Genomic DNA, 14,950 nt, shown 5'->3' on the forward strand with positions numbered 1-14,950 from the left:
CACAGTTAGACTTCTTGTCCAGATCCTCTTAATTTTCTGCCTTTATTACTATAACCTCCCTGTCTCTGGGCTCCCATACTCTGGTCCCTGGAAATCTCTAATCTCTTTAAAGTGCAGCTGCTAAAATCCGTGTGCATGGACTAGATGATCTTGGAAGTCCTTGACAATCTTGTCTGCAGGAGACTGATGTGTAAGATAATAAACTCCAACATTATAATAGATCATGATGGAACACATGGTCACAAACAGAGGCAAAAAAGAAGAGGTAGAGTGGGGAGGTGAGTGGTTAAGAAGGTGATGGGGGCAGCATTGTTCAGTTTCTCCAGGTCAAATTACAGAAGGGGCCCTTGTGGTCACCTGGTCTGACTCCCTGTGTAACACTGGTCATAAAACTTTTCCTCGTATAACTCCTAGGACATGCTTTTTTAAAAAAAAATCCGATCTTAATGTAAAAGTTGCCTGTGATGGATCCTTCACCACAACCCTTAGCAATTTTGTTTGCACGGTTCATTGCCCTCGATGTCAAAGCTATCTGTCGCACATTGTATAACACAAGAGCAGCCGGCCTGGCCGCCTTCATACGGCTGTGGGGTCCCACTGGACCGAAGCTCCCTTTCGGGAGGCACCCCCAGGATCCCGTCACTTTCCAGCTGCTCGCTTCTCCAGCCTGACTCCTCAGCAAATACACAAACAGCCCTTTCCCTGCCAGCTGGCTCCTGCCTCCCTGCCAGCACCTCTCCCCGACTCGGGTGACCCCGTCTGACCCGCGCTTCTCCGCCACCCACCCGCTCGGCGCCCAAGGCGCCTCTGGAGGCACCGGGCTGCGGGGCCGCTTCCCCTGCCCCCGCCCCGGCGCGCACATGCCCAGAAGCGAGCGGCGGCGCGTCCGGGCGGTGCAGCCAGTGACAGCGGCGGCGCTTTCCCTTCCGCTGGGTGTGGGCTCTGCAGCGCCGCGCCCGCCCGGCCCGGGAGCGGACACAGACACGCGAGCGCAGGGCGGCGCGCCGGGGCCCCGTCCCCTCCACTCCCCGCGCCCAGGGGCCGGAGGCAGCCATGTCGCTATTGTCTCGGGCGCTGCCCGCGCTGCGGCTCTACTGCACCGGCCTCGCCGTCAGCCTGCACCAGCTGCTGCGCCGCCTGCGCCCCGGCGGGGCCCCCGCGCCAGGTGAGAGCGCGCAGCTGGCCCGTGCCCGGCGCTGCAAGGGGGAGCGCTGCGGGCACTCAGCCCGCTCTCCCCGGCCGCCCTGCCCCGCTTCCTCCCCGCGCGGGCTGGGGGAGGGGGAAGAGGCGCGTGGCCTGACCTTGTGAGCGCCCCGGGCCACAGCTCCCTGCCGGGGCTGCTGCACCGCCGGGCCTGGGCCTGGCCGCTGCTCCCCCCGCGCCGCGCCCCAGCCTTGCCCCGGGCTGCTGCCGCTGGGCCCGTCCCCTTGTGACTTTGCAGGCGGTTCCTGGGCTTGCTCGTCCCCCTTCCCCAGGCGGCTGCGGCCGAGCTCAGCAGCCGGGGGAGACACCTGCGCACGCCCCCTCGCTGCTGTGCCGGCCCCGCTTCCTTCGCTAGACCCAGACAGTCGCCGCTTTCTCCGTTACTGGACTTGCACCGGCCGCTGCGGTAGCCCCCAGCCAGGTTCTTGCATCTCTCTCTCTCCCCGCTGCTGGTCCTACCATGAAAAGTAGCATCGTGGTTAAGTTACTGGGCAGACTGAGCTCTGGGTTCGGTTCCCTTCTATGCCCCAGACGCTCTGCCAGACTTGATCAGGCCTGGGTTTTGATCCGGGTGTGCCTCAGGTCACGGCCCCCCATAGGTTTTGAGAACTGATTAGTGTTTGTGATGTGCTCCAATGGCGATTCCTTCTAGGTTTATCACCATGATAATACCTTTCACCAATACCAAGTAACTTCTGCTGCTGTACCTACATTCTGACCTAAAAGCTGCTGCTTTGCCTGGCTCCCTTCCTCAGGCTCCATCCCACACCAAGATACTAGACTAGAGCCCTCTTGTTTCTCCTTCCCTACTTTTGAATTCTACCACTCCAGTAAATTCCTCCATCTCCATTAAACTTGCTCACGTGGCTTTATTCCTGCACTCTTCTGGCCACTTAAGTTACGCCTCCAGCATTTGACAGTGGTGAATTTCTTCACTGAATTAGACTCTCATAGACAGTTAGTCTTCTCTTTTTCCCCAGGCATTGGTGGGAGTGTTGGTGTTCATATTCTGAATTCAGAATATATATTGTCATTAATTGCCAGCATATAAGGTGACAATTCGTTGGCATTCAGTTTGCTCTGTAGAGATTTAGCTTAGCTCTTTTTCTGACAATTTTGTGTTACATTTGTAAATTATTTTTATGGTCAACTGAAAACTTAATGATGATCTGTTTCCCCACATTAGGTGTCTATGAAGGAAGCTTAGGGTTTCCAGAAATGATTTATCTGGGAATCCCCTCAGGCCAGATATCAACGCAATAGGTATCTTAAATTTAAAAACAAATTGATTTTTTTAAAAACACCTGAATTTGTTGGTGCTTCTAAGAGCTCCCTGCAGCTTGTGAAGGCCTGAAAACTATATAAATAGCAACAGAATCATGAGACTCTGTAAAATTTTGCTCTAGTTTGCTTCAGTTTACTTTCTTTCTCTGACTAGCTTCAAATGTGGCTCTTATGGAGGTGTTGGTGGTTTTAACAAGAATAATAAAAATGTAGATGTATGAATGCAGTTCAATGAGATTATTTAAAATATGAGGTCCAAATCAACAGATTATATAGTTGAGGTACTGTGGAGAAGAGAAAATAAATTTGTGATAACTATTAATTTTTGTAAAATTAATGCAAAGACAGGACATAACAGATTTCCACCTATGGATTCATTGGGTAATGTTTTTTTTCAATATTAATAATACTAATGCAAATTTGGGCTTTGCTTTCTCATTCTCAAAAACATGTAGCATGCCAAAAAGAAAAAAAACAAAACAGATCTGTGCCTACAGTTTTATGTCAGCTGAGCATTCTTCTTGCATTAGTTTTTCTTGGCAGATTAAAGCTGTGTATTATGCCTCATGTGTGTAATAATGCTTTTAATATAATTTAAAACTGAACAGAAATATGACAAAGTTTGAACCAAACATTTATAATATTTTAATCTTTAATAGCATTAATAAATCAGAAAATATAAAGAATTTGTTTGAAACACTGATTTAAAAACAATTTGTCAACAAGAATATTTTGTTATAGACAGTAGGCTAGTCTAGATAACATTTCAGTATGATTACAATATGATAAAAACAACACTTTAAAATATAAAAATAATTAAGTACATTTTATAACTGACATAGTTAATCTTCAGAGGGGTAATCGAGTTAGTCTGTACAGGATAAACTTAAAAAACAACAAATAGTCTGGTAGCATTTTAAAGACTAACAAAACATGAAATCATGAGCTTTCGTGGGCACAGCCCACTTCTTCAGATGACTGGAGTGTTGGATGTCCAGAGCCAAAAATAAGTGATCTGCTTTTATTGGAATACATCAATAATTGTGTGAAGAAGTTAGTAAACTAAAAATATTTTGAAATACAGAAGTTGAAAGCTTTTTCTATCCCTTGTAATCCTCAATTCTCAAAATACAATTTTTGGTAATAAAAAGATACATAAATCAAATATCAGTTGCCTTATCATGAGAGACATCACAGAAAACTTTGGGGGGAAGGAGAGAGTGGAAGAGTTGTAGTTTCACACCCAATGCTCTTGGAAAAGGACTTTTAACTTATTTGATCGCAGCTACACTGACAAACCACATCGCCAAAAATCAGCATGGCTGTGTCTAGACTGGAAAGTTTTTCCGCAAAACCATCTGCTTTTGCAGAAAAACTTGCCAGCTGTCTATACTGGCTGCATGAATTTCTGGAAAAGCACTGACGATCTCATGTAAAATCATCAGTGCTTTTCCGGAAAAACTATGCTGCTCCCGTTCGGGCAAAAGTCTTTTTCCGAAAGACTTTTGCGTAAAAGGGCCAGTGTAGACAGCATAGTACTGTTTTCCGCAAGAAAGCCCTGATCGTGAAAAAGGCGATCGGGGCTTTTTTGCGGAAAACCGCGTCTAGATTGGCCATGGACGCTTTTCCGCAAAAACACTTTTTGCGGAAAAGCATCCTGCCAATCTAGACGTGCTTTTCCAAAAATGCTTTTAACGTAAAACTTTTCCGTTAAAAGCATTTTCGGAAAATCATGCCAGTGTAGACATAGCCCATAGGTACAGCTCTATAGCAGAAGCTGAGTTAGAGAAAGCCATCTGCTAGCATCCAGTATTTGGTCTGCCGTCTGTTGAAGTAAGGCTCTGAAGTGTACGAGCATAGCTGCAGCCCTCATATCTTCACAATTTGCATTCATTTTTTTAAAAAGTGTGCTATTAATATTTCACAGAAAGGAGTTCAGGGGTTGCATTCTAAAGTAAACTAAACTAAATTAGTCCTCTTTTCCTTACTTATTCAAGTTTATATGGTACTAATGCTTCACAACTTAACTTGTCTTTCTAAAAACTGACTCCTATCCTATATCCTGTTAATATTTGTTTAATTTCAAAGGCACTGTTTAGGTTGATGTGCATAGAAAGGACATTTTGGACTGTACAAATGAGGCAGATCTTGGGGCAAAATATCTTGAATTAGTTGTTTTGATTTGTAAAAAGAGAATACAAGTATAAATATGTATCATGAAGGTGCAAATTTCACAGCATTCCAGGATAGGAATATGAGGAAGTTTGCTTCAGATATTGAAACTGGAACACAGAAGGAAGAAATATTAACAAGGGAGGATAAATTGAATGCGTTTGTGAATTTAACGTAGACTGCACAATTAAGTGCAGTGTTAGGAAGAGGAATTATATACATTTTTATTTAAACATTTCTCAATACTAATTGTATAAATATAGTATAATTAGAGATCGGTATGGGAAAATACATATCTGTTAGTGCTGTGTGTACAAAGAATTATTCAAATACAAACTACTGCATGCATATTCTTTTTCTAGTGCTCAACTTTAATTAAAATATATACTCGTACTGGTATTTGACTTTTTTCCACACTTCTGAAATTAAAGCGCAGTTGCAGTAGCACTTTAAAGTGAAAGTATAGTTCCAGCACAAGCACTGGAAGAGAGCTCTGCCAGTGTGCTGTGTAAACAACCTTCACAAGGGAAGTAGTTAACAGCACTGGGTGCCCGTTTACATTGGTGTTTTATAGCAGCTTAAATTGCTGCACTTGGGAGGGATGTTTTTTCACATCCCTGAGCTAGAAAGTTGCAGGACAGTAAAGTGGCAGTGTAGACTTAGCCTTAGTGTAAGGTATGATCTTTCCTGAAAATTATGTTTTAAAAACAAAAAAATCTAAGCAGCGAATTTACAAAAGATAAGCTAGCTAATTGTGACGCCAACACTTTAATACTGGAAATGTGGTTTGTGCCCATTGAAAGCCATCTCCTTGTTTTTAATCTTTTTAAAATCATGCTGTCACTGATACTAATTGTTTCACAGAGTAGGGATTTCTGTGATCACAGTGAAGGGATGTCAAGTTTTTTTGGGGTTTTTTGGTAGTGCTTCATTTGATGTATTGCATAAATTATTTGATCCAAATTTGACTTCAGGTATAGTGCCACATGTTTTATGCGTTTGGAAAAGACTTATTAATGTTTATATTTGGTATTTGAGAGATGTAGAAAATTACTTTGAACCGAGGAGTAATATTACTCATTCTTGTTTTTAATAATAACTTTTAACCTTATACACATGTTACATTTGCCCAGATTTCTCTCTATAATTAATCTAAATGAAATTATTTTCTTCTGGCTTTCACTTGAATAGATTTTCCAAATCTTCATAACTGATAATAATGGAGAGCTTGAATCTCTCCTCAGTTTTGAACCAAGTATTAATGTCTTTTATTTCATATGGAGAAAGTATGATAGATTAAAGGTGATTTACTTCTTGGCTTAAAGAATTAGGTTTCCAAGTTAAAGTTATTTCACTCCAGAGATGGCCTATTGTGGGTGAAGTGATTCACATATATGAGAGGGATAATCTCTGGGATCTATCAAGATGAAAGCCACTATGTATATTGTACATGATAGATGTTATTAAATTATATCCAGAAAAACACTTCCTTTAAAAGGGAACAATGTAGACTGCAAAATTTGGCACAAAAAAGTTAGGAAATGCCAAATATATTATTTTCTGTGCGCTGAATAAGACTGGAGTCCAGGTAAAGAGAGGGGACCTTATATGAGTCTGATTTACAATATACAGTACATGGACAACAAAATAGAATTCTGGTAGTATGGTTGATGCTAAAGCTGGTATTTGCTATCTTTCAGGTTCTTCTCTTTGCAGCCTAAGGGTAGGTCTAGACTACATGCTTCTTCTGACAAAGTCATGTAAAATAGGCTACCTGACATAGTTAATGAAGCGGGGATTTAAATATCTCTGGCTTATTAAAATAAAAATGGCCACCGTGCTGTGCCCACTCAGCTGATCATCAGCACAGCGTGCGAGTCAAGACGCAGATTGGTCGACAGGGGAAGCCATTGTCGACCACTCCCGCATGCCTCATGAAACAAGGTTTACAGGAGCGGTCGACAAAGGCTTCGCTTCCCCTCTTGACCGATCCGCGTCTTGACTCGCCTGCTGTGCCGACGATCAGCTGAGCCGGCACAGCACGGCGGCCATTTTTATTTTAATGAAGCCGGGAATATTTAAATCCCTGCTTCATTGACTATATTGGGTAGCCTATTTTACATGCCTCTGTCGGCAGAGGCATATAGTCTAGACATACCTGAAGTATCTTCATAATGTAGTTTTTGTATGTAATTTCCTATCATTTTTAAAAAGAAAAAGTAAAACATTTTATATACAGTTGCATTATTGCCAAGGTTTTAACTATTAACTTTCAGCCACCCAAGCAGCAGAACTATCTTTGTCCTTAGCTTGTAGCTGGATAATACAGTAGAGCCTCAGAGTTTGGTGTACCTTGGGAATGGAGATTGTTCATAAGTTTGAAATGTTTGTAACTCTGAACAAAACAGCATTGTTAACTACTCTGTGCCCTGTGTACTCCATGTGTCCCTAATTCAGGAACTCCCGTGGTATGGACCCTAGCAGGTGGAAGCAGCTCTAATTGCTGCCACTCTCACTTCCTCCAGCAGGGAAAATGGCAGCGCAGTGATGTGCTCTGGTTGGAGGCTTTTCCCTGGGTTCCCAGATTAAAGAGGTTCAAGTGTATCCTAATTTAAATAAAATGAGCACAGAAACAGTTTCTTTACCTAACCAAATCTTTTTTTTTTTTTTTTGTAAATGTTCCCTTTGTTTTTCAGTAGTTCCCTACTTTCCTCTTTTCTTCCAGAAACCTCCATGTTACAGTAAGGAAAACTCTGGGACCATAGTATCAACCAGTTCTGAAGCTATAATGAGCTAGCCATACTCAACCTGCCAAATAGCCACATGTGGCCAGTGGCTAACATGTTGGACGCTATGGCTCTGGGTTATAATTAAATTAGTTGTCTGTATGTGTCCCAGAAAAACTGTAATGGCTTAAAATAGATGCACCTGAAAGCAATAATAATAGCAAGTACTGTGGTACATCATGACAGTGCATAATATGAAACTATTAAAGTCCATCATATATAACATTCTACTTTATATACCTTGCTTTCAAAGTTATATGGTGATATTATGAGAATGCGTAACATGGAGTTGTTAATATGGATTTTTAGAATGATACAGCATAAGCATGTTGGGTCAGTAATACATATTGATGACTCAGTCACTACAATTAGTCATAGCAAAGGACATACAAAGGACTTACCAGTATTCAGATCACCTTTTTAAAAACAGAACAGTTTTACCTCTTGATGCAGAGTTTTCAGATGGAAATACTTAAAGAAATCAACCGAACAAAAAAATCTGCAACTTCCGTTCATCTTTAGCCTTCAATACTTTGTCTTAATATTCTATATCACCCTCCCTCTCCCCCCCCAAAAAATATTGCTACATAATTAGAATAGTTAACAGGAACAGAAGTATCTTATTTTATAGAAAAAGGCCATAGGAACAACTGCACTGAAAAGATAAACACAGACAGGCATTCCCCCCGGGTATGAAACAATGCTATGAAAAGCTTCCTAGCCTGTCTTATTCACCCAGAGCTTTCTTTTTCTGTTTCCTGGCATGGTGATGCCACAGATAGGGAATGATTGAGGCATGTGCCCTTTCCCCAACTTATTGGGGCATGTGCCCTTTCCCCAACTTATTGTCCTACTCTTAATAGAATGCATCCTGAACATGTTCTCAACTCAGGTTCGCTCAAATTTTTGTATTTGGCTGCACCAGCGTTCCTTGATGGCTCCTCTCCCCTCTTCTTAGTGCTCCTTGTTACTCACGAAGCATTTCAAGAATGGGGTTGTTGTTTAGAGGGTCTGTTGGTAATGGTCTGGCTAGATTGCAGCCATGGTAGAGGTAGATAAAGCAACGTCTATACATGCAATCTCAGCCATATGTCACGGTGCACAGGTACAGAGAAATGAGGTCTGGCAGGTAGTTGCTTGCAGGAAGACTGGAGTGGCTTTATTATACTTTTCTGGCAAAAATGATTTGCCCCAGAAAAATATGTAGGTATAATTTTCCAGAGCACACTTTGTAGAAGACTCTCTTAGGTTTATTTTTTTGAATTAAAAAGAAAGTTCAAACTGACATATTTCAGCATTTAATTGCATTGATAAAAGTTTCACTCCCTCCCTCTCTTCCTGGAATTACATGGTGCTGATATTCCAGGAGCCAAGAGCTGCAAACCTTAATTCCACAATAGAGATGGACAGAAAAAGACCTCAAATATATATTGTTGCTCTGCAGGAAGGCTCTGACCCTACTTCTACTGATCCCAGTTGGAAAATGTCCTTCAATATTAGCAGAGCAGGTTCAGTTCCATCATTGTAATGTACAACTTGAAAATTAATCCCTAATGAAGTCAGACCAATTTAACAACATTTGTTTCAAAACAACCAACCAAAAAAATCTTACACAATGAACAAAGATTTTATTTATTTTGTCAGCTTTCTGCTGAAATAAATGTTAACAGCAGAGTTCAGTAACTCTTGTGCAAAGGGATGTTGACTCAACTTCAAGTATAATTTCAGGATAGGGAACTACTAAAACAAAGATCTAATGTATGTGGCAATAATGTACTTAAGCTACAGTGACTGTTACACTTTCTCTAGAAAGTATTTTCATGTCTCTCAAGAAACTTAGTTTTTCTTGGATGTTGTAGCTCCCTCACAACATTGCTTGAAAATCATATTAAAACACTTTTACTTTTTACGTTCTAATGGGTCTTCATATAGGTCAAACTTTCTGTAAAGCTCATCTTTAAATTTTCAAATTAATTAGTAAGATAGGTTTCTTGGTGTATTCACAGAAGCACTGATTTCACATAGTTAAGTGTGATCAGACGTGTGCTTTCTCATTGTATCTTTATCTTACTGCCTTTGTCAGGTACTCATTAATGAGTGAAGGATCAAAAGGTGAGACGTGGCCAAGAAGCAATGGAGAATAAAAGCTTAGACGGCTCGCCATCAGATCTAAAGTTAGTGGCTCATCCAAGAGCAAAGAGTAAAGTATGGAAGTACTTTGGATTTGATACCAATGCAGAAGGATGCATATTACAGTGGAAGAAAATCTATTGCCGCATTTGCATGGCCCAAATTGCCTATTCAGGAAACACATCCAACCTTTCATACCACCTTGAGAAAAATCACCCTGATGAGTTCTGCGAATTTGTGAAAAGTAACACTGAGCAAATGAGGGAAGCGTTTGCTACTGCATTTTCAAAACTGAAGCCAGAATCATCACAGCAGGTTGTTCAAGACACTTTAATTATGAAGACCAGCCACAATTATGAAAACAAAAAGCATCAAGAACTGACTTCTGCTGTGATTAGCCTAATTTGTGAGGGCATGTATCCTTCCTCTATTGTTGATGAACCCACATTCAAGGCACTTTTGAGAACAGCTGATCCTAGATATGAACTTCCTAGCAGGAAATATTTCTGCACAAAAGCAATTCCTGAAAAATACAATGCTATTAGAGAAATTGTGTTAAAAGAACTTACAGAAATTCTATGGTGTGGCATTTCCACTGACATGTGGAGAAGTGAAAATCAGAATAGATCATATGTAACACTTGCAGTTCATTTTCTCAACAGTAGCCCTTCTAACTGTCTGGCTGTTAACTCCCGGTGTTTAAAAACGTTCGAAGTGCCAGAGGAAAATACTGCAGAAACAATTACACGTGTCCTTTATGAAATTTTTATTGAATGGGGGATCAATACAAAAGTCTTCGGTGCTACAACAGATTATGGCAAAGACATTGTGAAAGCTTGCTCTCTCCTAGATATTCCAGTACAAATGCCTTGTTTGGGACAGACTTTTAATGCAGGAATACAACAAGCTTTTCAGCTTCCAAAACTGTGCAGTCTCCTTTCCAGGTGCCGAAAACTGGTGGAGTATTTTCAGCAGTCCTCAGTAGCAATGTACATGTTAAGTGAAAAGCAGAAGCAGCAAAATATTCTTCACTGCATGCTTGTAAGTGATCGTGTTTCCTGGTGGGGAAGCACACTTGCCATGTTGCAGCGTCTTAAAGAGCAGCAGTTTGTAATTGCAGCTGTTCTTGTGGAGGACAGTAATAACCACCATCTCATGTTGGAAGCCAGCGAATGGAATACAATTGAAGGCTTGGTGGACCTACTTCAGCCCTTTAAACAAGTTGCTGAGATGATGTCTGCTTCAAAATATCCAACAATAAGTATGGTGAAACCCCTCCTCCACATGCTTCTAAATACCACGTTGAACATCAAAGAGAACGATTTGAAAGAAATTAGCATGGCCAAGGAAGTGATAGCCAAAGAATTGTCAACAACATACCAGCATACACCTGAGATAGACATGTTTCTCAATGTTGCAACTTTTCTGGACCCCAGGTACAAAAAACTACCTTTCCTTTCAGCATTTGAACGTCAACAGGTAGAAAACAGAGTGGTGGAGGAAGCAAAAGGCCTTTTGGAAAAAGTAAAAGAAAACACATTCAGACCTGAAGAAAAGTTCTTCACGGTATCAGAAGAGCCACCTGTAAAAAAAATAATAATCTCTTCTACCCCTCCCCCTACCAGCGCAATCAATAACATGCTTGCAGAAATCTTTTGCCAGACAGGAGGAGTGGAAGACCAAGAGGAGTGGCATGCTCAGATTGTAGAAGAGTTGAGCAACTTTAAGTCGCAAAAGGTTCTTGGTTTAAATGAAGACCCACTTAAGTGGTGGTCTGACAGACTAGCATTATTTCCTGTTTTACCAAAGGTACTTCAGAAATATTGGTGTATTCTGGCCACAAGAGTCTTCCCAGAACGCCTTTTTGGTTCTTCTGCTAATGTTGTAAGTGCTAAGAGAAACCGGTTAGCCCCAGCTCATGTTGATGAGCAGATCTTTTTGTATGAAAACACTCGCAATGTATCTGAAGCAGAACCTGAAGATGAGGATGAAGGCGAGTGGGGCTTGGAACAGGAACAGATTTTTAATTTAAATGACACAGGAAATGTAAGCAGCAATTTCTTTAATATCCGAGACAGTGGGTTCATTTAACAGGAGTACTATGGTATATTAAATAACAAAGAAAAGATATTTGTCTTGTTACCAAAAATAATTCTGTTTTGATTATATGAATACTGTAAATATTGAACAAATGTAACAAACTTGGTTTAAGCATCCATTGTAAATGTGTTGCCCACTATTTTAAAACATGATAGACTTGTGGTTATACAGCACTGATATGAACAAGGAAAAAATCTTTAAAGACCATGACTCCTGACTCAGACCCCAATTCCAGGAAAGCACTTATGCATATGTATAATTCCTTCCTGTTTACTTCAAATGGGAGTTGAATGTGCTTAAGTGTTTTCTGTAATGTTTTTTTCCCTCTCAATCTGGACCCTAAATAAAGACGTTTTAAAGATGTACAGGTCCACTTTTGAAGGCAACATATGGGTTAGGATTTCAGAGTTTTAAATTTCTAAAATGATTTTAAAATCCATAAGTCAGATCGTCAGAGACTCTCACAAAAATATTGGGAAAAGAGCAAACAATAAATATCTTTGCGCTTGATTTTTTTTCACTACCTCATAACTTTTGGTCTAGTCTCCTCTGAGTTCTACTATTATAACTACATCAATTAGGTTGTGTGATTTGTAATTATACTGATATACCTTATTTTGCCAGTATGCCTGCATCCTCACTGAGGGATATTTTGTCACTTAATCACACTATTACAGTGGTAAAACTTTTTAATGTAGGTGAGCTCTGATGTCACCTCTTACATTTGTATTAGGTAGGTGGAAATCACAACCACATCAGAACTGTGGCATTTTACATTCACTTTGTGTGACCACGCAAAGCGGAAAATTGGGTCCCTGACGGATGGAAGAAGTAGAGAGATTAGAAAACTGCAAGGACCATAGGTGCAATGTGTTTTTATTAGTTTTCATTCAACTTTGTTCTAATTTGAATTGGGACTTTGTCCAGGGAGTTAGAAAGATCATTTGTAGAAAGCCTTTCAAAAAAGTAAGCTTTAATTTTGTGTAAATGTATTTAATCAGGGAAAAAAATCCTCACACAAGTTGTTAGACTTTGATAATGTTTCCTGTCATGTCAGCACTTATAAATTTCCTTTTATCCTGTGTCCCTTTAGAGTCAGTTTGTAGAGGGCTTTGGTCTGGCCCACCTCATTACTTGTTCTGATTAATCGTTATGTGTACTGTAGTAGCTCCCCTTATGTCTCTATGCCTAAACATTTTAAGTTTTTTTGAGTAATTTAGCAACATAAAATAATGAAATATATTGCATCTCTTAGGAAGAGCTACATGTCTTAAATAAGTCTCTACTCTTCTTTTTTGGCTGAGAGTGAGGAGGCATTCAGCATATTTTTGTTATGCACAAGGGGACTTTTGGAACAACCATATTTTAGGCAAAGGTTGTTTTTGTTGTTTTTTCATTTGTTTATTTCCCAATTGGTAATGTTCTGGGACTATCACTTTTACCAAATAAATAGAATACAATTTTTATTACTCTGCAGTGTAGCTTAAAGGTATAAGTGGTATGCCCCCTAAAATTCTGTGTATCATGAGCTCTTGGAAATCATTCAGTTGTTGCAGAGATCAGAGACATTCACTCTGTTGTACTAGTCTCACTGACTAGCCTATAAAATGCATGTGTACATATAGCCCTCAGAGACTGAGGTGATGGACAGCAGTATAAAAACTTAACACGGTGTATATGTGTGCGTGATTGTCTTATGCAACACTGGTATGGAGAGAGATCAACCAGAGACTGACTGTCCAGTGTATTATTATGGTATGGCTATATTTGGAATTGATAATCATAGATGTTCTGGTTTTAAGGGGCTCGTCAAAAATAACACAAAAATGAGATTTTCAGTGATATTTATTCTGTTTCACTTGTACTACTACCAAGCTGTGTGTGTTTATATTTTGTTTGTACAGTTCTCACCAATTAATGCACAGTATGATCATTTGGCAGTAGATGGGGAAGGATATTAGAATTATGAAACAAATAAAATGGTGTAAATTATTGGCAGGTTTTAGTTAATGAAAAATAAATGTAAATGGTGATGTGACTTGTAAAGATTTAGCATTCAATGGCACAATTCTTCACTGTCCTGCATTTTATATAATTATTTATACTTTGGTAAAGTGTGTGTAAAATGCACCATTCTTATATGGTGTCACTGTATATCTACTTTGCACGGGTGTATATGACTATGCAAGGTGCAAGGCTATAGGAGATTGGACCCAGAGAATGTGCAAAATGTGTAGCTTGGAAGTGTAGCAGGCTAGCCCCATTGGTTAACTGGTTAACCTGTCAAATCCCTACTAACTGGAGGGAGGATGCTAAAGTAAGCCTCTTAGTTGATTTTCTTTTTAAACCTTTTTCAGTGTGTAAGTTGTTTTGCACACTGAATGCCAAGATTATGTAGCTTACCCTACCACATCAATTTTCAGAGTAATTTTAACCAGTTTGTTACCTGCCGAATTTGTCCCCGAAAGGAACTGACATTGTTAACCCAGTTATTAATTTGTGTCAAGGTTGAGTCCCAGCACTGCTAGGGTTGACAGTTCATATCCCCAGCACCTCAGGGCTTACCACAAAAAGTATGAATGTAAAAAAAAAATGGTTTGAGCCCCAGCTCCCCCTATTTATTTGATATCTGGCACCTCTTTCATTACAAATTAAGCACTGTGTTAATGCCAGAGGCTTGAATATCTTCTTACGCTACTGTATTAGCGTACTGTTTTGGTAATCTCCATTCCTATGTGGGCCATCTGAAGGCTAAAATTATCATGCAGTGCATCTTGTTTCCTCCCCAAATCGGTTTGACCAATACCAGTGCAGTGCACTATTCTGCTCCTTCTAGTTTTTTAATTTTTGGTATCCAAAATAAAATTATAATTGGTTCAATTGACATGTCTCGTTCTAAGACAAAACCATTGTTAGTTCTACCCATTGTCTGTGAGTTTTTATTTAATGTGCTAAGCTTGGAATATTGTTAAATAACCAGAGAAATAAATTAGCTACTAATTTATTTGTCTGATGTGTGTTCATCTCTTCAGCACTTTGACATTGAACTCTTCAGCAAAAAGGAGAAATGGTATTTCAGGTTTATCAAAGTATCCATGACCCTTTTATTCTGATCCTTTAACTTACTTATGTATACCATACAAATATATCTGGATTAAAATATGTTGAAATCAATAATGCCTCTCTCTGAGAATCTCTAGACAGTGTCTTTTGAAAAGAATTACATTCAGTTTTCAAGCAACAGTACAATGACCTGTGCCACAGTACAGAAACTG

General features: G+C 40.0%; 2 protein-coding genes across 3 annotated transcripts in view; both read left to right on the top strand.

Annotated features, from left to right (window-relative positions):
• Nucleotides 1-14,950, top strand: part of DHRSX (dehydrogenase/reductase X-linked) — a 288,314-nt gene that overhangs the window by 61,450 nt on the left and 211,914 nt on the right. The window contains exon 1 of one of the 2 annotated variants that reach the window (XM_075915707.2): nt 1,025-1,165. The exons of the other annotated variant lie outside the window; for it this stretch is intronic. Within the exon in view, the coding sequence (XP_075771822.2) occupies nt 1,054-1,165 (112 nt within the window). The 5' untranslated portion in view covers nt 1,025-1,053. Of the gene's footprint in view, nt 1-1,024; nt 1,166-14,950 lie in introns of those variants that run through there. 2 annotated transcript variants of the gene reach the window in all.
• Nucleotides 1,028-14,679, top strand: ZBED1 (zinc finger BED-type containing 1). The gene is made up of 2 exons (XM_075915686.2): nt 1,028-1,165; nt 9,529-14,679. Exon 2 carries the CDS (start codon nt 9,579-9,581, stop codon nt 11,664-11,666), a length of 2,088 nt encoding a protein of 695 aa, XP_075771801.1. The 5' UTR covers nt 1,028-1,165; nt 9,529-9,578; the 3' UTR covers nt 11,667-14,679.

Source organism: Pelodiscus sinensis, chromosome 1, assembly GCF_052426305.1.
Source record: "Pelodiscus sinensis isolate ZL-2025 chromosome 1, ASM5242630v1, whole genome shotgun sequence".
In the NCBI taxonomy this organism is placed as follows: domain Eukaryota; kingdom Metazoa; phylum Chordata; order Testudines; family Trionychidae; genus Pelodiscus; species Pelodiscus sinensis.